The 24,023-nt window shown below is 35.3% G+C and overlaps 2 protein-coding genes across 3 annotated transcripts; both read right to left on the reverse strand.

Moving 5' to 3' along the window:
- Positions 1 to 1,117: 1,117 nt before the first annotated feature.
- On the reverse strand, positions 1,118 to 5,459 carry LOC143607430 (protein ELC-like). Of its 2 annotated transcripts, none has more exons than XM_077082881.1 (2): positions 4,149 to 5,459; positions 1,118 to 1,531 (listed from the first exon to the last, which is right to left on the reverse strand). In XM_077082881.1, the coding sequence occupies exon 1, from the start codon at positions 5,428 to 5,430 to the stop codon at positions 4,183 to 4,185; it is 1,248 nt and encodes a 415-aa protein (XP_076938996.1). In that variant the 5' UTR covers positions 5,431 to 5,459; the 3' UTR covers positions 1,118 to 1,531; positions 4,149 to 4,182. The 2 variants fall into 2 exon arrangements, with proteins under 2 accessions (XP_076938996.1, XP_076938997.1); XM_077082882.1 differs by lacking the exon at positions 1,118 to 1,531 and having other exon boundaries at positions 4,009 to 4,749; positions 4,783 to 5,459.
- A 5,199-nt stretch (positions 5,460 to 10,658) lies between these two features.
- LOC143607429 (uncharacterized) lies at positions 10,659 to 11,642 on the reverse strand. The gene has a single exon (XM_077082880.1). It carries the CDS (start codon positions 11,616 to 11,618, stop codon positions 10,659 to 10,661), a length of 960 nt encoding a protein of 319 aa, XP_076938995.1. The 5' UTR covers positions 11,619 to 11,642.
- Positions 11,643 to 24,023: the final 12,381 nt, after the last annotated feature.

Genomic DNA, 24,023 nt, shown 5'->3' on the forward strand with positions numbered 1-24,023 from the left:
TACACGTTATGTCCTTTACGCTAACTGGGTTAGAAAAACTCAGTTAAATGCCCTCACGTGAGACGCATGTGAGGGCATTTTTGTCTTTTTGCCTACCCTTCTTCTTCTTCTTCTTCTGTATTTAATTAATAATATGTATTATATAAAGCTATATATTTAATTAGCCGCTATTCGGTACATTGTAGGTAAAACTATGGTTGCTTGAGCACTTGGAAAATTACTTTTCATGATGAGGATTAAACCAACCAATAAAGTAAAAGTATTACAAAGACTGGATTGGTTGGAAAATTTGTTGGTCACACATGACCAAATACTAGGAGATTGGTGCATGATAGGAGATTGAACCAAACCAATAACATTAAAGAAGTACAAATAATAGATTTAGTTGAAAATTTTCTTGGTCACACAGGTACAAAAACTAGGAGTCATGTGCTGGCATTGATAGCCTAATTGGCCAATGGTTAACTTTTTTGTACCTTATGTCCAAGGCTTGATGCAAAACTACTATTGAGCCGAAGGTCTCATCTAAAGCAACATCTCTATTTCTACAGGGTAAAGATAAGACTGTCTGTATTTACCATAGCTTTGTTTTTATGAGATTTACCGTGATTTATCAAATTTATGTGTTCTTACTTCCTTTTTTCTTTTTCTTTCTCTTTTCTTTTCTTTTTTGCTATAATATAGCGGATGTTTATGGTGGCTACAAGTAACTTTAAGCTAAAATAATTTTAGCTTCATTTGAAAGCTTGAAAGCATTGCGTATAATCATTTAGAATCGATTTTTTTAATTCACTGTATATCTTATGTATAACATGAAGTTTGAATCATTTTAATTGAAATCAGGGTGTTTTGAAGTTGATACAATAAGTCGGGGTTTTGAAATCTTTGAAGACGAGGTGGATCAAACTGTGCCTATTGCACTTAAAAAACATCATAACCAGATTTATGGTGGCATTATAACATACCATTTTAATAGGTTTTGAGATGCATCAAAACTCAACAAAAAAGGAGCCCAGCTTGGGAGATTTGATGCAGTGATGTAATTGTTATAAATTATAAAACATGTTAAAATTATAATATGTACAACTTTACAAACTTGTGTTGTAATCAATATTAATGCACATGTTTTATAACACTGCATCAAAACTTCAAATAAAGGCCTTAAAAATTATGGCTTGAAAGACATGTGAAATATGAGTAAATTCCTGTTCCAAAACCCAACAATTTTGACACTTTAAAACAAAATTAAATCCCTTTAGCCAACAGTGGCAGCAAAAATAATAAGTCGATCATATGACAAGGTTACAAGTTCAGAAACATCACGTATACCAAATGTAATGTAAAGAGGATAAGATATCAACAAAATGTACTATTTATTTATCTATAAATAAGCTAGGCAACTTAACCAAAGTACACAAACCAAACCTTGTATTGTACTTACACTCCCAACCAAGGTAACATTATAAAAATCCAAGTCTCCTCCAAATAGGATCAATCTTCAAGGGATGTGTTTGCAGTAGCATCAGCAAACCTCCTGTAAAAAAGTTTAAGATTGTAATTCATCAGTACATTGGCTTCTAGAAGATGTATGCTGCATTAAAACACAATTTCAAATAAATGAAGAGATGTAATATTAGAGCATGAATTTTGTTTGTGAGAAGAAAATTAATGCAAAGGTCATCCCTTTTTTAAAGCCTAGAGTATAACTGTTACAGGCGTATTAATCCTACCACGCATTCTATACAATCCATCTCTTTTATGGTCTCTGCTTCTGTACTTGCACTGCCGATCTCCTATCGTTGTCTTCTGGCTTCTTCCTCGACCAACCTATCGTTGCCTTCTTGCTCAACCAACATCGCACCACCACAGTCGTTTGCAACATCGACGTCCTTTACCCCGATTTCAACTACATCAACATCTGTATCAATCGTATGGTATGGCCTATGCTCTATTTTTGTCATGTACTTATTCCTTACTTCCCAGTTTCGTAATTCTGGATTTTGTTTAGGGTTCGCATGATTAAATGTAGATAGTTGCCTGTATCTACAGAATAGCACGTGCTATATATACCCAAGGTGTTGCCATAACGAGGCATGAAAGGTAATGAACTCACTTTTATAGTGAAAACAGTTAGGGCTTGCTTCCCTGAGCATAAATATAAAAGACGGCTTTTAGATGAAAGTGAATACTTATGACTTTCTATAAGAATTGGGATATGACAGAAATAAGTTTATAAATCGCAGTATGAGAAACAAGAAAGCATTCTATCAGCCTCTGAATACGGGTATCGATGGAAGTTTGCAATATTACAACTAAGTTATGTCATCCCTAATTGGCGGTTTCATCTTGCAGGTGGTGATGGAACAATTGGCATCCGGTCCATGGAACAATAAGATGTTTTTTTTAATATGCAGAGGCTGAATAGCTCTAAGATTTCAGATGGTTAGATTAGATACTCAGCTCTAAGATTCTGATTATCTATTACAAATATTGCGCAATATGAAGAAATCAAAGTTTGAATACAAATAAATTTTATTTCAGTAGGGTAAATCACGAATAGTGAACTTTTGGGAATTGTAGCAGAAAATTTCTTAAGCAATTGTGATCATTAATTCATTTGGTATGCTTTCTTTATCCAATAATCTTTAAGATTTATTGTTTGAGGCATACAAGGTCATAAGACCAAGTATTTTTGAGTTATGGATTGAAGTAACTATAGCAATTTTAATGTACCTACAAAAACCCCCATTATAGAAAGGTCAAAATAATGAACAATTATCATACAGAAAGTGAAAACTTCTCAAAAGCCATACTCATACAGTATGATACTACACGTCCAATATGTAGTTTTATTAACACACAGTTTAAGATGTCTACAGTTGGTATGAATTTTTATAAGAAAAATACCAAGATTTATCCTTAGAATATTTAAGATGCTAATTAATTTGGAAGACCTAATGGTAAAGATTCTTAAGCTGTGTGTTAATAAAACTACATACTGAACTTAAAGAGTAATAATTAAGAGTAAAATGGGACATTAGTAAATTATAGCTAATGAATCTGGTATTGTGGTAACCTTAGTAGTAAATTAACTTCTTAATAGTCAGATGTCATTCATTATACCTGCAGCCTGCAGGTTGGATGGAGCACGCCTTTTAATAAGCCTTAGTACTTAAAGATACAAGACAGGTTTTATGGTATATGATTTTGGAAAAATAATGCTTTTGTTTGGGTGTAACTTGTAAGAACAAAAGGTAACAAAAGATGCTTGCAGATTTGCTGAGCAAGATGCTGCATCGCGAAGATATGCTACAGAAATGCTTTAGATTAGTTTATCTTTGTTAACCAATAAAGACAACTGAACACTTAGAGTGTGTTTTGAGATTGCTTATTTTAACCTCCTTATAACCTATTAACTTTTTCTAAAAAGTTAAGAAGTTAGAAAGTTGTTCGGCAAGCTCATAAGGACGTTTTATTTTAACTTATGAAATAGTGTAAATAAGTTGATTTTGATAACTTGTTGGATGGTGACTTATTAACTTATTATTGGTAATTACCCATTACACATTTACACCCCTCAAACGCTCAAAACCCCATTACACTCCTTCTAAAAGAAAGTCCTTTTTGGTCATTTGGCTTTCCCCGCAACATAAGCTAATCCAAACACTTTTTCAAAACTCCTTTTAATAAGTCCTTTTGAACTTAAATAAGCAATCCCAAACACACCCTTGTTTTTTTAAATTTTGCATTGTAAGTGCTTAGCAGGTCAATATGAAGATAAGTGGTGAATGGTAATGAACAAAATCCAAAAGATTTGCAGGAAGATGAAATTGGTGATCAAATGGAACAAGTTTCTTTGGCTGATGATGGTATGTAGAGATAAAACCGATGCATCTATACTCACACAGTAGTGGAAAAATGTCTCTGGATGCATTGAAACTCCTTTATATTTACTATTTTGTAGGCTGTAGTTGTGGTAAAAACTTTATTGGCTGTCTACATGTTGTAAGCCATAGTTGTAAAACTTTTTTTTTTGTTTTCTAAAAATCTTCTATGCAATACCTATATGTATCTAGCATCTAAAACATCATACGAAACTTAACTAACAAAGAAACACATGCTATAATCATAAAAGGGTTAATTTGTACGTACCACATAACAAGAAGGCGACTGGTTGACCGGTCAAACAGCATACGGAGGCGCTCTGGCAGCCATGTTGGTAATCTGCGCCTGCATCTGAACAGCCCTAACCTTAGCAGACGTTGCCCGATGAAAAAACTGTTCTCGCGACAATAACCTCACATTCCTCAAATACAAATCAAACGGAATCGCCCCTTCTTGCACAGCTTTATCCAACGCATAAACCGCATCCTCAATAGCCAGATCCGCCGACGTAGTCTCCAACATCTGCTTCGACAACGAATCACTCGTCTCAAACGCTTCATCCGCGCTCACATCACCCAAACCCCCACCCAACTTCCCTTCATTCTCCCTCACCCACGCCTCCAACACGTCCGTATTCATCAACACCATCTGCAACTGCTGCTCCAACCCTTCCTTCTCGTACTGCATCTCGTGCACACCTTGAGATAACACCTCGTCCCGCTGCCGCAACACCGCTTGCGCCGTAAACATCCCGTCCATCTCCACCTCCCTCTTCTTCCTCAACTCACTCACATCGTTATGCACACTCTCCACCAGCTTATTAATCGCATTCCGCTTGTACACCTCACTCGGATCCTCCGTCGCCTGCATATGCGACGGAGCCTGAGATGGAGGAACCGGAGACGGTGACGAAATCCGTCCGCTACCGTACGGCGACGGCGGATACGTTCGAGGTGGAATCGCAGGACGAACAGCTGTTGTCGAATTCGGTGGAATTACGGAGGAGCTATAACTAGGATTTGTGTTAGGGTTTGGTCTACGTTGCGAGTATAAAGGCGGATCTAATCCGAAATAATGACTTAAATTACGACATAAATCGACTAAATTGGAGCTAGGGTAGACCCAATTCTGCAAATAGGGGATGGAAACCAGCCCCGAGGGGTTAACAAACGGGTGGTTGCGTTTAATAACCATATCACGGGTGGGATTAACGAATACTAGAGGCGGGTGGCGAGGGTAAGACTCCATGAGCCAGATGACAACGGGGATGTTGTAAGTGACGTTTTGGAAGAGGATTGGGACGGTGCCGTCGGACTGGAGGAGGTTGAGGGTGCGGCCGTCGTTGTGGGTGAAGGTGTTGGTTTGGGGGTGGAGGGATGGGTAGGATTGGTGGAGGGATAGGAGGTGTTGGCGGATGAGCCATTTGACGTCTTCGGAGTAGGGTAAGGAGGATGGGCCGCGTTGGGAGAGGACGGAGCTGAGGAACTGTTGGGTTTGGGCGGTGGAGGTCGTCGTGGTGGTGGATGGTGGCGGTGGGTGAACCATTTGGATGGATGGGTGTTTCGAGAGGAGACTTTTTTAATTTGGGTTGTTAATGATCTTAAATGATCAAAATATAAGAAGGATGGAATTTCCTACGTACTTACCCTTGAACTAATGATAAAAGGTTATCGCTCGTTGGCTCAATCTAGCGGCGGTAAGGAGCAATTAAGCGTTTAATATCCAGTTTCATGGGAAACCCACCCACCCGAATGTCCACCGGTGATAAAAACCAAACGTTTTTAATATCAAACTTGATATCACATATACATCAGTCAGTCTTTCGTTTTTAGTCACTCATGCCCCTAAAGTGTTGTTCGTGAGGATTTACCCTAGTCTCTATGAAGAAACTCAGGCTTCCTACCATTATACCATATTAAAAAGAACGTCAATTTTTTCTAATATGTTGATGTATGTGGTTATCAATTTTTCTTTTTTATTTTCCTTAAGAACTCAATTGCAAAACACGACATGTATGTTCGCGATTGCAGATAACGTTGGGTAGCCAAGCCTACCATCTCATGTTTAATCGAAAGCCCACCACCCGAAGACCCATTACACTAAAATGCAGTTATTATTGGATTTGAATTTGAGACCTTGTGGCCTCCATCTTAAATTTTGCATCCTTTCTAATACCAATTGAGCTAAAGCTTATCATAGATATGTACAATTTAATTCTGATCCAAATTAATTACGTTTTTACTACCAAAAGAGTGTCCGCGCGATGCAGCGGGAAACTGGAAACACATACTTTGATAATCATGTAACAAATTTTTAGGTGTTCAATATTTCGTTTGAAACTGTGAGACCGTTCACCAGTTTGGTTTAACGGTTGAAACCGGAGCTGACCGTACATATTGAAATATTAATTATTTACTTAATTAAGTATTAGATATAATATATATTAGACATAGTTAAAATATTGTTAACCAAAGTTTTATTTAATACGGGCAAACTCGTCTACTACAACTTTAATTTAGCCAAATTTACAGTGGTTTTTTTATAATCTTTGTTCTTGTTATGATTTCGCCTTCTATTTATTCTAATAAGGTTTATTATTTATGTGACCAAAGTTATCTTTATTCAGTATGATTATCTTAATAATGTATTAGTTGATGCTTAGTTTGAAGTGAATCTATATGCAGATTAATAATTCTTATTTTAAATTTTAAACTCAACTTTTTTATCGAAGTGCAAACTATATTGGAACCTAATCGTTGATAATGGTTTGGTTTAGTTTGGTTTTAATTAGAAACAATTTAGTTTCGGTTTTCGATGACAAAAAAACGTGTAAAATTGGCTTATGGTTTAATTTAAAACCATTAAAAGCAAACCGCAAACACTTTTGCATAAATTTTTTTACTTCGAAAACTATAGCAATATGATACTCAAATTAAAGATAATAAAATGCTCGTTTTTATGATGGCATTTATTTTAAAAAATATTAACGTACGAAAAAGTTATGACTGTTTAAAAATCATGGGGATAGTTGGGTTAAAAGTGAAAATAAAATAATATATAGATAAAAGACTAAGGACCAATGTTGTAATTTCAAGGGATGAAACTTGTAATTATTTTGATAAAATTGCAAATGCTCATGAGAATGACATTTTTGCCTCTAGTTGATGTTGTACCTTATGTAATAAGGGTTGTACATTACTTAAAAAGAGGTATTAATTTGCCCATAATGGTATATTATATATAGTATATATAAGAAAACAAATTGTTCGAAACTTGATACTTTTCTTATTGATGTCTAAAGTCTAAGAAGTATGTGACAAACTTCATTGAACATCTTTTATGTATTCCAAGATATTGACAGATAAATAAAGGGCCTCTAAATCGTAAATATAAAACAATTTATGGCCGGCTAGTTCTTGCAATACAAGATGGTAGATCCAAACGCTATACTAACAAATATTTAGCTTAGAAATTGTTGGGTTTGGGCGGTGGACGAATGTGGTGACGGCAGCGGGGGAACCATTTGGTGATGGCCGGGTTGTGTTGATTGTGTAGAGATTGGATGGATGGAAGTTTCAAGAGAAGACTTTTTAGGAGGTGTTTTTGTTTATCTTATTGGAGAAGGGAATTTGCGCATTGGGAGTTTGAACGGTGATGGCGTGTATCGAGTAATCGGTATTGTACCGTTACTGGTATCGAGATAAGTATTTTAGTACCAATATCAAGTTTTTTAAAAAAGTGGGATAGGGAATTTCGGAATAAGTATCAAACTGGTATACCTCGGAATTTTTGCCCACTATATCGTACCGATACCAAACTGAGCATTTTTTATACCGGTGACATTTTGGAAAAATTGAGGTCGAAAATTTATGTGTTGAGAGATCAAGGTTTTTTCTAATGTGTAGTTATCAATTTTAAATGATCAAAACTGAATAGACATAAAAGACACTTTTTTAAGTATAAGTAAACAAAATAGTATTTTGTTTAGAACCATGATCTCTTGGAAAATATTTTACATATTCCAAGATAATTGTCAAATAACTAAAGGGCCTCTTGATCGTAAATATAACACAGATTATGGCCAGCAAGTTCTTGCAATACAAGGTAGGTCGATTAATAAAGTGATGATAAATGGATTTTTGTTGTGTGTATAGTACTTGGTGAAGCATTAGACCATTCGTAGTGGAACGTATCTCCCGTCCATAACCTCACCAAAACACTGGAATACCCCATGGTGCCGCCGCGCCCAGGGGTGCCTTGGAGGTGGGGGCGCTTCCCTCACAACGATGGTGTTGAAGGTTTTTGATCGGGTGGGGTAATGAATAGTGGGGAGATGTTTTATTGTTTTTTTAATAAAAATAATAATAAAATAATAATTGTAATGATTGGAAGAGGGTTATCCACTACACACATTTTATGTATAATGCCACTATGGTAACGTGACGTCATATGACGCACAACGCCCCTACGGGGGCGTTAACCACTACACGGTCTTATAAGAGACTACTATAACTGATAAGTTATTTCAAGTTGGGTTTATTTATAAAAACATGTTTTCAAATGAAATTATGTTTGAATGAAATTTACTTTTGAAGTTTGTAAGTTGGGTTGAGATCAAAGAACACTAGAATACCCCATGGTGCCGCCGCGCCCAGGGGTGCCTTGGAGGTGGGGGCGCTTCCCTCACAACGATGGTGTTGAAGGTTTTTGATCGGGTGGGGTAATGAATAGTGGGGAGATGTTTTATTGTTTTTTTAATAAAAATAATAATAAAATAATAATTGTAATGATTGGAAGAGGGTTATCCACTACACACATTTTATGTATAATGCCACTATGGTAACGTGACGTCATATGACGCACAACGCCCCCGTAGGGGCGTTAACCACTACACGGTCTTATAAGAGACAACTATAATTGATAAGTTATTTCAAGTTGGGTTTATTTATAAAAACATGTTTTCGAATGAAATTATGTTTGAATGAAATTTACTTTTGAAGTTTGTAAGTTGGGTTGAGATCAAAGAACTATCTTAAAACACAAATTAAAAGAGGTTATTGCGGAAGTCAAGACCTTAAAGCCCATGATACAATCCTTATGCAATTTTTTTGTTAGAGTTTCATCTAAATTTTTTTTCCGTTTGGCTATCCTCATAGTTTCATTTTCTCGTCATTTCAGTCTAACTCACACTGCTAGTTACTTAGACCGAAATGACAAAAAAGAAAATGAAACCATAAACGGATGTACCGGTTTCAAGTTGTTTATGGAAACAAAATCGAATTTATGTTTATATTTTATGGAGTTTGCCCACTTTTTTTTAACCATTGTACAAATTAGTTAACTAAACACTATCATGCGAAGGAGTCAAGGACTCAAGAATTGAAAAATCAGCAGATTTTTTCAAGTCCAAAACTAAATTAATAACCTGATATATAACACTTTAAAACCAATCATAATGTACAAGGGGACTTTCAAATAATAACAACTCCAGCTCAGTAGTTAGTTTACTACTAATCTAGCTACCTAACTGTACATGTTGTCATGTCTTCTAAAGTACAACACATAACCAAGATGAACCGGTCAAATGGTGAATTGGGTTGGCAGGTGCTGGATGTTTTGCACCATGGTGATTGGAAGCTCATCGCTATTTCGCCTTTGGTGTATTTGCTTTTGCACCGCCTTTATGGCTGCCACCCGGGCAGCATTGGCTGCCCGGTTGGCAGATATAACTGCATTATTCACCCGTTCCTCCATTTTCCCAGCCGCCTCATACGCTTTCTCTGCTGCCCGTCGCGCTTCTTGAATAGCGTTAAGGACTTTGGACCTATGATCAGGAAGCGGTGGGGATGATTCGAGAACGCCATTTTGCCAGTGCCCGGATTGTGTTTCGCCATTTCTAAAAGTGTACACTCCAAAACCTTGTCGTTTTCCTTCGTGCCACGATCCTTCGTATCTATGTCCATTTCCGAAATTATAAACTCCAAAACCATGCATTTTGTCTGCAAAATATTCTCCAGCATATGCATCACCATTTCTGCAAATAATTTAAATACAAATGTTCTCAATTCAACTAAAAATAAAAATATAATATAAGTTGTTACATATATATATATATATATATATGTTTTCTAAATAGAACAACATACTATTCTATATATAGATAAAGTCTAGGGGTGCAAACGAGCTAAACCACCAGTGAGGTAATTGAAATCGGCTCGCTAAAAGCTCGAATAGAGCCGAGCTTAAACGAGCTCGAGCTAACAAAAGTGTGTGTTTACTAAACGAGCCCGACCCTAAGTTTGACTTATCAATGTGGCTCGCAAGCCTAAATAACCTATTATTTATATATTTTTATTTGATATAATTTATATATGTTTATATGATGATCATTATTATAAACAAAATTATCAAAAAATAAGTAATATATTATGTTACATATATAAAAAAATAATTACAAAGGGCTATATATTAATTAATAAATAATAAATGAGTTGAGGCTGAACTTGAAAATTACTCGAGAAACAGGGCATCCCCGAGAATGCGTGGGCCCCTCATGGATCATGTGTGGGTAAAAAAATGGGCCCTAATATAAACTTACATATATATAATCAATGATTGAATGTTAAGTGTGTTATCATTTAACAAAACAACCCTAGAGCCAGCTTGTCGTCGACAAGCTCGAGATCAAGCTCTTGTAAGTTAAGCGAGCCAAGGCTGAGCATCTCATACTCGGCTCGGCTGGTTTAAACCATAATGTACAATGTCAAAACAGATCAAGCCAGAAGATCTAACCTGAAATGGTAATAACCAAGACCATGTTTAACCCCCCACTTGAATTCACCCGCATACCAACTCCCATCTTCGCAGCTATGCACCCCGCATCCATGGCTGCGCCCATTCGACCACTCACCCGCATAAACATCACCCTTATAAAACCTATAAACACCGAGCCCGTGCCTCAACCCTTGTCGATACTGCCCTCGGTACCGACTCCCCTTAACCCAAGTCTCCACCCCATACCCATCATACTTCCCATCAACCCAATCCCCTTCATACCTCCCACTCATGTAATAATAATAAACCCCGCAACCCGAACACTTCCCCTTATGAAACTCGCCTTCGTACACATCCCCGTTACTATACGCCTGCACCCAACACCCCGAATTCACCCTCTTGGTCTTATCACCTTTCGTTTTCGATCCAATTGACCAGAACACGGGTAATGGAGGTCTGGAAGAGGTGGACGAATGTGATTTGATCGGGAATGAGCGAGCGAGTAACGAACGGATTGATGGGAGTTTCGGGAGGCCGAGGTTTAAGGAAAATAGCAATGCTGAAGAGAACGCTAATGCGGATAGGAAATCGAGTACGAACGAATGGCTTGGATGTGACACCAAGAAGTAAAAGAATGGGAGGGATAATAATAATATTAACCGGATGTGAGCTTGCAGTTGGCGGAGGTGGCGGAGACGGTGGAGGAGGTGGATCGCTACGGCTTTGGTGCCCGAAAAGCGATGCTTTTCGGGCGAAAAAGTTGTGGTATGAACGGGTTTGAAATCATCGTTGATTGTGATTTGGTGTTGGTGTTGGTGGTTAGAGTTTGTTAAGGTGGTTGTGAATTTGTTATTATTGTTATTAGGTGAAGGTAACATGAATAATAAGTCGGATGATGAAGGATGATCGGATATTGAAGAATCAATTCCGATGCGGTATTGTGGTTTTTGGTCATGCATTACATATATATATATATATATATATATATATATATGTGTGTGAATATATATATAGAGGAGTAATAATAATAATATGATGATGATGATGATGGTGATGATGATGTTTTAGGTGAGTTTTTGTTTGTTGAATGAAGATATTTGTGGAAAGAAAGATTTAAGAAGATTTTGAAGAGATTGTAGACAGATTTTGTGAAGATATTATTATTGATAGAGAAGAAGATGGTGATGGAAAGACGAGCGGATTCTGCGTTGGATTTAATGGTAATGGTAAAAAGGCGCCAACAACATTTTTGAAGAGAGTAGCCACCTTCCAATATTCTCGTTTTATGTTTCTAAATAAAGGTATCAAAAGTACAATTTATAATAATAGTTATAAGTGATTAATAAGTTATAACTATAAGCTAATATATAAGTAGTATAAATGAATTAAGCAAGCACTACTTTAATGAATCATCCCTATATGAGTAACATGACTACATGTTAATGTGTTATGTTGGAAAGGATCTCCTACATGTTACGTAACATGTAAACGACTAAACAGTGGCATATGTTTTGTTAACATGTGAACTCGTGCTCCGGTGCTCGATATACTCATGGGACTCAATCAATATATTGTTAATTTACAAGATCATATAAATCATTTCTTGCATTGGACATATAATATTTAAGAAGTTATATATACAATAAACGGTGAAAACAAGATTCGAACGTGAGAAAACTACTAAAGAGAAACCATGTGCTTAATAATTTACCATTCATGACATGTACCCTTTGTATCATATGATTGTAGTTTATATGATTTGGTCACATATACGTGTGATTATTTTATGAATTTTTAGATTTTATGCTTTAAAGACATTATTTTTTTTATTACAAATAGATATCCGAATACAATGATAAATGCATCACAAGAGAGTACTTTCTTAATATAATATAGGAAAATTGAAGATTAATAATCCCAACTTAATGCAGTTGGTCAATAATAATTCTAACTTTGAAAATAGTTGTTACTGGTCACAACTTTCACACTGTTTGTTTTCATTAGACTTTCGTTAAAAAAACGACGTTAAGTTTTTTTCAAATTTCAAATTGATGTTTTAGAGCTTTTGATCGGAATGAGAATACAAATCGATTGATGTAAAACTTAAATCGAAACGACGCTTCAAGCAACTTGATTTTTGTTAATTAAAAGTTTAAACACCGGAATTGAAGCATCCTTTAGTCGTTTGGACCACCGTTTGGAGGTAAGTTTTTCATCAATCGACCCATATCCTCATTCCGATCAAAAGCCCTAAAATATCAGTTTGAAATTTGGTCGTTAAGTTATTTTTAACGAAGGTCCAATGAAAACAAATAGTGTGAAAGTTGGGACCAGTGATAACTATTTTTAAAGTTGAGATTATTATCAGCCAACTGCATTAAGTTGGTATTATTAAAATCCAATTTGCCTATAATTTATTGTATTTATAAAAATAATGCCAGTGGCATAATTTAAATCAAGTGATTTGCTTGTATTCGTTTATTAAGTTAATGGATGTAAAGGACTAATATAACTTCATTTGTAAGTTTACGTGTTTAATGACGTGCATCAAAGTTTGGGTCAATAAGTAACACATTTGAATATTGAGGGGCTAGCTACACCAAATGATGAATCTTAATTTAAATAAAGTCAACAGGGGTAGACCATTTTGTGAATCTCAAAGAGTCAAAGGGGTTATGAACGTGCGAGTACCTTTGAAGGAAAATGTCAAGATGGGCATAAGCCAAGAGAAGAGCTTTGGTGTATTCGTCATCTTTTAGTAAAAAAGATAAGCTATGTATGTGATTTTTCTATTCTAAAGACCTAGGTTTTGAGTATTCTTAAATGTATGAAATCATGAGTAAAACTTATATATTTTAGTTCACTTTTGTTGTTACTTGTTAATAATGTTTTGTTTATGAACATGTTGATTTTTTACCATGTGTTGTTTTTTGTGTTTTGAGTTATTTCTTTTGTCTGTATTGCATATTAACTCGTTTAGTTTTATGTTAATATTGTGCATTTATACTTCCAAATAAATCACATGTGGCGATTAAGGTTCAAGTATTTGGAGATGTAAATACATACACTTTAATACGTCTTTATTTTGTAAATGTGTCGTCATGTATTTTGCCATACACGTAAAACCACAATCTTTGGGTTACATTTGTGAATGTAAACGGTTTGTTAGTGAAAAAAGAATTATTAACAAGCTGGGACAAATTTTATGCTAATTAAAGTTTGTGAAACAGTTATATCGAATATCAAGTAGAGATTATACATCATTTAATGAAGTTCATTTATACAATTTGATTGTTATTAAATCACCGTTTTATTACAAATTTTACTTTTGGGAGTTTAATTGGATACGCAATTTTGGTAGCTTGTTTGTCTGTTCTATGCTAGTTTCCCGGTAGGAGGGATCGGTGTTTTCTCGTGGAACAAAATGTGCAGTTCAGAAATTGTTTTTGTTGAAATTAAATCATGGTGTTTAAAGTTTTCATTGTAAGGGTATACGATGATGGTTAAACATGATATAAGTGAGTTTTCTTTGTTTTAACGAGTCTCAAGTTTGGAACCGACATAATGAAGCTTTTTCAGCGTGGTGTTTGTGTCGGTATGAACGTTTAACATTCCGTCTCGTGTTGAAGGAGTTTAATTAATTGATTTGCAAATGCAATCAATGGCCCAGGTATCACGGCCCAGAAATCTGGGGTTGAATACTTAGCCATGGGTTTAGAAGAATATCAGTCTATTCGGGTGCCTGTTACTTCAAAGCAGGTCTTGCATTCAAGAAAGATGGGTCGGATTAAACAGGGTCTGGTTTTGGCAGATGGGAAAGTTTTTGATCCCAAAACTGCTACTCCAGAAGAATGTAGAGATCTTCAACAGAAATATATGCCGGGATTCAATGGCGTACCTTAGGATGTAAGGACAATCAGTACAGGTAAATATTTTTCTAAGGTTTATGAATATCCTGTATATCTTGTATAATTAATAAACTAGTTAATAACATCTGCCAAGTTCATGTTTATTTGGTGATTAAAGTCTGTAAATTTGGTGCACTATATGTGTTTCTTTGGACGAATCCCACATTGTATTGATATGTTAAAATGAGATAAGTGGAACTATCACCATATCAACCTGTAACATTTCACAACATCAAATTCTCAACATTTAAAATCATGCATGTAGGCCAGCCCTGTCACTTTTATCCGCAACCCGAAACCCAGCTCGAGAAACTGTTATCACGAACCCGAAAGTACTCGTATCCATGGAACACGAACCATTCTAATTCTGTTCGATTACTGGTTACTCCTTTATGGGTTTTGAGTCAACCTGAAAAACAAGTTCCGTGTTTTATTCCCTAAGTGCGTGTTCACTCATCTAGTATTCCATGACAGATTCATTCAACTATTCACTTGACATTCCATTGGATTCAAGTTCTATGGCTATTCTACTTCTAAACTCACTGTTAATTTATTCTACTAGTTCTAAGTTTTAAAAGTCTAAAATTATGATATAAGCACTTAATAAATTCATAACAATCATAAATGAGGATGATTGATACGTTAATAACGTTTCTGTCACTATTATTTACATCCATAATATAATGTTACTTAAGGCACTCCTATAGATACACTAATAATGATATACAAACACAAGGTTGCCTATCATACAAGCAGTGGCGGATTTAGAACTTTTTTTCTATGGGTTCACCTTTTTCTGGTGTTCAAATTTCACACAATCAAATGTTAAATTTTTCGGGACGGTTGGGCCTTGTTGTAGAATATTATATACTATGATACCATATAAAGCAATAAGTTAATTTAAAAAACATGTAAGGTCATTAAAAATGAAAAAAAAAATACAATAAATGAGTTATGAATGCGTGATGTGTGCATATGTTTGGAAATCATAAGAAGCAAAAACGTTCTTTTTTAAGCTATTAAAACTCCAACTAAATACACAATGATGTTTACCAAAAAGAAAGAAAAAAGTTACCAAAATGGGACTCAGAAAAATTTGGACTTGAGACATTTCAAGCTAAACCCAAACTAATAACACAATGCTGGTTTCCCAAAAAGAAAAAATAAATGTAATAAAATAGGTATTTGAAAGACTTAAACTTGAGACCTTACAAAAAATTAAAATGGATTTATAGTAGTTTATCACTACACCAACTTAAACTTTTTAATATGGGGTCACTACTAAAAATCTTATGGGTTCACTAATACATCTTATATATCATTTTAATGTAAACTTTGAAAATCAGTGGGTTCCTGTGAACCCGTATTAAATCCGCCCTTGCATACAGGCCGTATGACAATTGTCATACTATGACTTTGTTAGTGATGAAATTAGTCAATTTGTGTTAGTGTACCATATCATGTGGCCGTGTAACTTGGTGACACCAACTCATGTGATTTGTATAAAATATTATGGTTCGTATAATGTATCAATCAAACATTATCCTCTATATAAACGGAAACATAAAGCTACAGTAACAGTTTTGTGTGTGCATATTCAACCAGTTGAATTCAAAAGTTTACAAAGTTAGTCCCTATAGTGTGATCTTTTATTTGTTCTTTGCTTAAAATAATACTTAAATGGTATTAGCATTTCTAGCTTCATAACAACTCTTCATATATTGGTTTTGTTTTCATTAATTTTACTTCATTTTAATGTTTTATGCTACAACTTTGTAATTTTTCTTACAACTAATGTCGATAATTTTTTTTTCTAAATACGTAGTTGTGATTGTCTGATTGATAGTTTTTTCCCTCGATATTTCATTATAAATGTTATTGAAAATGAAGTTGTATTTGATATAAAACATTTTTTAAACATCATGAAACTATATATATCGAGTGTCGGTGCCTGACGAACCAAATCGAACAATATTGATACTGGCGCCGGTATTAATGGAACCGGTACCGTCATGCAAAACATGTTTCGAATTTCTACTAGGCATATCACAACTTTTTTTGTTTTGGTTTTTCTATGTAAGTGTTATACCGAGTGTCGATGTCATACATGTAATGTAACAAATCAAACTGATATCGATCGATGTCTGCAGCATAGCGCGGGAAATCCACTAGTATATATAATTGTAAACCTAAAGCTACATTATATGTTTCATATGTCAATTTTAGCCCTTTATTTTATATATAGCAAATTAGCAATAAGGCTATGTGTAGTGGAGGGGCTACAATTGGGGGCGAATTGTGACATGTGGCGCCCAGTCAGCATGGAGTGGAAATTTGTTTTTGGGGTGTAATGGTGTAGGGACTACAAATTGGGCCAACAGTGTGTTATTTTATTATTTTCTTTTTATAACTAAACTAATTAAATAAAAACCAATTTATTTAGATAATTAAATAAAAATGCATTAAATTTAAAAAGAAATACAAAAAAATTAAAAAACATAACTAATAAAACATTAAAATTAAAAAAATACATAACTAAAAATATTAAAAAACATAACTAGATAACATACTAATATTCATAATATTTGCGCATTTTTTCAATTCGTTGTCGTTGCAATAATGCGGCATCTTCGTGTAACCCGGCCACTTTGAGAGATTCGTATTTTTCACTCAATTCCCGCAATTCCAACATTTGGTCAATCTTTTCGTGTTGTTTGCTGGTTTCTTTCATGACATCGTTGAGTTCCTCGACACATTTTTTTTTGTTTTTTGATGATTTCTCTCATGGTAGCGGCGACTTCCACGAGTGTCGGTTGGTTCGGGTTGTTTGTAGGATTCATTTTGCTAAATTTTTTAAAGAATTTGGGGTATGAATTGTGTATGAAATGGAGAAGAAGATGTATGTTTATATATATATATATATATATATATATATATATATAGTTTAAATTATATATATATATATATATAGCCGTTACCCCAACGGTAACATTATTATTATTATAATTCAAGCGAGCAGGCGACAAATTATTCCCGCCCCCGCCCCTTTTCGCCCAATTATCGCGGGGGGGGGGGGGGGGGTTCATCCCCTTTATCGCCCCAAATTCGCCCAAATTCTCGCCCAATACGTTTGGCCTAATACTCTTTGACCCTCATGTGTTTTTACCAGCCTAAGCAAACATACTAGCTATTTTTATTTCAAGTTATATGGATTGCATCAAAAACATGAATACATCACATATATTATTATTATTATTATTATTATTATTATTATCTATATAGATTAAAATCTAAATGTTGGTGCCACAAGAATCCTTTGGCACCATTTGTTTGACTTTTTATACAATTAATTGCAATCTAAAACCAAACTGATTGTTTGGTGTGTTGGCTTAGGCTGTTTCCAATAACTCTTTCAAAGAGTTAAGTGTGTGAGTTCGAATCACCTTGGCTTCGTTTGTTTAGTTTTTTTAGTTATCTTCTAAAGGTCGTTTAATTTTTATATTAATGGTTATTTTTATCTCAATTAAGTCCCTGACTACAAGATTTTTAGTTATTCTTTTACGTATAAAAGTATGTTTTTTAATTAAATGATTATTTAAGGTTAGTTTCATACTTGAATCTAACTTATACCGAACTAATTCGTGTCAACTCGTCGACGCAATGCCCGTGTAATTTTCTTTGTTTATATTTAGAGAGTTTGGGATACAAGGCAATTAATCTGTTATAGACCAGTGGCTGTTTTCCTATTCCAAAAGGCTTTGGAGGTTCCTTAATGCACGCTCGAATCTTGCTATGCTCTATCTGTGTTTTTTTATTTTTTGCTTTATGTATAGTGTATTTGTGTGGCAACGTGGACCCCCAAGTCTGCAGGCAATTTGGTTACGTTTATGACAAGTAATTTTTTCCAGTTTTTCTCATTGTATTTGTGTATCAATTGGATGGCCTCGATTTTTGTTTTCGGTGCGTTTTAAATTTTGTCGTATTTTGGCGTTGACGAATTTTACTTCTGATACGGCGATGAACATTTATGTTTTTGATGCGTTTTGTTTTCGGTTTTCCATATGTTAATTTGTTGTATTTTGGTGTTGAGGAATTTCCGGTACCCGCAATGAACGTACCCGGTATCATCAGATTTTGGTCGACTTACCTTCGCAACGACCGATTTTTACAGAATGAATAAACGACATTATGCATATGTTATTACTGTATTATAAGTTATACGAGTGTTGTGGTGTTTACTAACTGATTTTTTTTGCGTTTAGTGTCGATGACATAATGAAGTCAATCTATTTGGGCTTTCACGAATTTATGTTTTGGGTTTAGTGTCGTCATTTCGAAGTCACTAATACCGACTGAATTCTCGACGGGTTTTGGGGTTGGATAATCTATCAAGCGTTAATTCAGTGTGGAGAGTATCGGCAGTGGAGATAACAGGTTGACCGAATTCGCAATGTTGCGTCGCTACTGCCGCAACGCGGCGAGGTTTATACCTAGTTATTATTATTAAGAATTTCGGCGATGCAACAATGTGTTTGGTCCATGTGATCTTACGTGCTTGGTCGGCCTTTTAATTTGCTTTTAACTTGTTTTTCGTTTTTAAATTTGTGTCGATTCGCTGTCATAAAATAACTGTTGATACCGTCAAATGAATCCGGTCAAATTCGTGTCGGATCGCAACTTAAGGTTGTTTTCCCTGCGAGTTTTTTTAGTCCATCAATTCTGGAAGAATTTGCGTTAGGTCACGACCAAAACGCGCACATATTTTTGGTTGTCGCCACGATCTTTTTTATGTAAATATGTCAATTTGTTGTATTTTGAGTGTGGACGAATTAACTTATTGCTTTAGTTTCAGTGTCGTAACCTAATACCAACCAAATTCGTATCGGTTCACCACCACAATGCATGGTTTTCTGTGTACAATTTAGTTCCGACAACATCGATTCCGACTGAATTCACATTAGTTCGCAAATGCCATGGCGGGTTTTTTTATCACTTTTTTTATCCATCAATTCCATAATCAACGAATTCGTATCAATTTACAACTATAACGCGCGTGTTTATATTTCACCACATTTTTTTTATATTTTATTTATGTTAAATTGTTTTATTTGGGTGTGGACGAATTTATGGTTTGCTTTATTTTTTGCGGTGTAACCAGATATCAATCGAAGTGTTACCGGTTCGTAACCGCAACGCGTGTTTTGTTATGTTAATTTTTTGTATTTTCGCGTTAACAAAGTTTTTTTGGGGAGAGTTTATTACTGGATTCGTAACCCGACACCGACTGAATTCACCACGACTCGCAGATGCACTGCACGATTTGATAAGTTATACGAGTACGACTGTCAATAAGATCAACCCGGCGCAAAGCGCCGAGAATTTTCCTAGTTATATTATGTTGGAGTGGAACAATTGGGTTCCTCATAAAACAAACATATTTGCATGGAAAGCGGAAATGGATAGAGTGATATACATCAGGTTCGGTTTATGAAATGGTTTAATTAGATCATATGTTTACCCGCACCCGAACCTGAAGACCCGCCATGATCTGTTCTCTAGTTTACTTTCAAGTTATGTAATTTATATTTACATGTTTATTTTCCTTTTAGTTTACATGTCGTTTTTTTTTTGTTTTTTTTATTTTTCTTTAATTAAGCCCACCTTTGTAGGATCAATGGTTAGTGGGTAGGTTATTGGTAGTTAATTTTATTTCTATGTAAACATTTCGTGAAAGAAGAATGAGGGCAGAAGTTTATGTATGATTAAAAATTATTGTGTTAATTTTCTCTCAAATGGATTTTGAGTTAAAGTTAATTCGTCTTTGCTAGCTCGATTTTGGCATCTCGAGTGGTGATCTTAGACACGGTTTCTTATCCAGAATGGTGTGTCTGTATCTTCGGTTGGTTATCGCGGCCCTTCGGTTTGGTTCGGTGGTGTGTCTGTATCCGAAAACGAGCCGTTGTTCTATCCATTTAATTTTAGTTTCAATTCCTACCCGTTACCGGTGATTTTGCTATCATAGAGCTTCGACTCTTGTGGGCTTAACAAAAAGGAATGTGAATGTGGGTTCGGTTTGTAGATTATGTGGTGAAGGGGAAGAAACTAGTGAGCACCTTATCATCTCGTGTTTTTTTTTGCTACGATGGTTTGGCAGTTTATTAGTAATTGGTGCCAAATTCCACCTATATATGCCTTCTCGGTGAGTGACCTTCTTAAGGTGCATAAAGCTAGTATCTTAGACCATCGGAAGGCTAAGGTTCTTCACGCGATAACTCTTACAACATGTTGATGCATATGGAAGTCGAGAAACGAAGTGATTTTTTATAACCAATTTTGCAAACTTATCTAAATTTGTGGAAGATATTAAGGCTTTGGGTTATTTTTGGATCAAATACCGATCTCCGTTTAGTAGTTTTTCTTGAAAATATTGGTGTAATTTTTCGATGTAAGTTCCGCATTTTGCTTGTTGGTTTGTTTGTTGGTTATAACGCCTTGCTAATTTGTTGAATGAAAGCTTCCGTTCCAAAAAAAATCAATCGAACATGTTATATGAAAGCCTATGATTTTCCTCTTGTAATATGACATGTCAGTACTGTTTTTATATTGTGTCATTGATTTTTAAGACATTAACATTGTATGTACACATATAATTTGACTCATTGTTTGACATGACACAATTGTTATTTAGTTGTTATCATTTGAATTGTATATATATTTTTATTTCATTTTTTAACGTTTTATGTATAACAAGTATTTAAATCCGCGCGATGTAGCGGGCGGGCTTTGAGGTGATATACAAAATGAAATTGGGCTAAGTTTCAAACAATAACCATAAAGCAGAACATATTATAATACCTTAAAACTGTATATACGATTGATCCAATTTATATGATCACAGCTGTATGTTAGACATATCAAAAGTTTCCCAAAACCCAAGAGCAACATCATATAACTTCAAATAACCAAGAAAAAGAAAGCATTTACGTTATTTCATCTCTTAGTTTTCAACTTGTGACTCGGTGTAGTTGTTGAAAATATAATACCTTAGCAATATTTCTAATGGTCATTAATGGCATATCTGTTGAAACCTTGTGCCTTTTCACAGCTAGTAGAAGGTAACATTCCTCAATATCAAGTCATAATATGCTCAAGAGTGAAGACATATATAAATTTCCCATGCTACCCTCAGTGACGGATTTAGAATTTTTTTTTATCTGGTTCGCTATTTTAAGATGCTCTAAATATATAAGAACGCGTATAAAAAAATTGGGTCGGGTTGACGATTCGGATTGGTTTAACGGTTCGGGTCAAGAAAGATTAATCATATAATAAAAAACGATATAATAACTAAAAAACATCATCATTAGAAACTAAAAAAACACGGGACTTAAAAACGATAATCTTTCGAATAAAAAAAAAACTAACCTTATAGTTGTTCTTTACGAGTTTTCATCTTTTGAAAGCGTTGCATTACATCTTCGATCGAAACTTGTAGTAAAAACTCTCTTTCAATGTAGCAAATGCAAGAATCATTCATGTACCCGTCACCCATCCTATTACGTAGTTCCGTCTTCACATGCTTCATTGAAGAAAAACTTCTTTCAACACTAGCCGTTGCAACCGGTAGAACTAGTGACAATTTTATTAAACGATAAACCAACGGATAATCAATGTGTTTTCTTGTTTCCACCATCATTTTTGCAAGATCACTTACCCCTTTAAGATTGTCAAACCTCGAATCTTCTTTCACATTAGCAATGTAGTGGCCAAGTTAGCAAAATCTCGTTGCGGGAAATTATGCCCAATAGGTTGACATGGCCCTCTTAGCAAATATGTTCTTCTAATTTCATCTTTTTGATTAGGATGATATGATGAAATCGGCTTTCGATCTGAAGGATCCCATGGAAGATCATCCAATTCGACTCTTGCCAGATTATTACTACTAGATGGTGAAGGGTCTCGTGGCCTTCTCGATAAAAAACGGTCCATAATCTATCAAATTTAAGTTCTGTAAAAGCAAAAATAAAATTCAAAGCCCTAAAAAACTAACATCTTTTTTGAACACTCAATCATCAAAAGTCTCATTCTAACGAACTACAAAAGGGGCGGGATTCGGGAACGCACCTGAACGCGGAGGCCGGACTGCCGGAGGGTATCGGACTATCGGTGAGACGGCGACGGCGAGTTTCTGGTGTGACTGTGTGACTGTGAGTGTCGGAGTCGTCACCGTCGGCGAACGCGGAGGCCGGAGGATGTGTATTGTGGATTTAGGGTTTTTAATTTGTGGGAGCTACAGATGGAATTGGAGATTTGGAGGTGGTCGGCGTCTGTCTGTGTGACTGTGAGGTGGTCGGCGTCTCGGCGAGTTTCTTTCTCTACGGTAGAGGTGGACAGACAGACAGTGAGGGAAATTGGGGGTGTTTAGGGTTTTTAAGAAAGGTTTATAAGGGTAATAGAGCACAAAAGAAAAAGGCAAAAAAAAATAAGGTTGTGTCTTGTGTGAGACTCGAACCCGGGTCTGCACTCAAACACAATGCACGCCTTGCCACTAAGCCAGTATATGTTTTATGTATATATTTGAAACGAATTATATATATGGTTCAGCCCAGAAACACATGGTTCGCTAAAAAAGTCGCTATTAAATGCTCCACTACGGTTCGAAAAACACCTGGTTCGCTTGACCCGGTACTCACATGAATAAATCCGTCCCTGCTACCCTTACATCACGAAGGGGAAATTAACCGTGTTTTCTTCAAACTATGTGTATTTATACAACCACCTTAGGGAAAAGTGGCTACTGGTTCAGACCGTGCGAAGCCCAAATCACATACTGCCTTGCAACTGGCTCAAACCTGATGCTCATAGTTTAAACAGGTTCTTGGTTTTATTTGTATGAAGATCTTTATCGGACTAAAAAAATATAAAAAATATTAATTAATGGCTTACTTGAAATAACTAAAAGAAACTCATCAATATTGATCTGTATATGTGTCCCAGATAGGCACCATCTTTTGTTAGCCTTAAGAGCTCAACCTAGGCATTTAACCTCATAAAGACAGCTAAAACTATTATGTAAATGAACAAATGAATTACCTTAATATGAGCTTCACTTGATGGTAGCATATATGAATGTCTACTGCAAGCTAATAAACAGATAACATATAGTGGTCAACATGAATGCAACACATAGGCATACCTCTAAATAACTCAACATAAATGGATATAAAAAAAGTACCTGAACATCAATGACCAGTCCTTGTTGATAAAAATTTTTCTTTTCCTTTGTGAATGAAACTATCAAAATATAAAGATATTGATAAGTCACGCAACATTAAGAAAACACCTAATAGACAACAAAACATATTACCGGCCTAAAAAAACAACAAATAACAATACTAAGTCCTAACCCAGTAGTCGAATAAAAATATGAGCTTAAGCCCGATGTTGACTAGACAC

The sequence above is a fragment of the Bidens hawaiensis genome, unplaced genomic scaffold (genome assembly GCF_021521415.1).
Source record: "Bidens hawaiensis isolate Kalapana, Puna unplaced genomic scaffold, B.hawaiensis_p1.1 tig00082132_1, whole genome shotgun sequence".
Taxonomy (NCBI): domain Eukaryota; kingdom Viridiplantae; phylum Streptophyta; class Magnoliopsida; order Asterales; family Asteraceae; genus Bidens; species Bidens hawaiensis.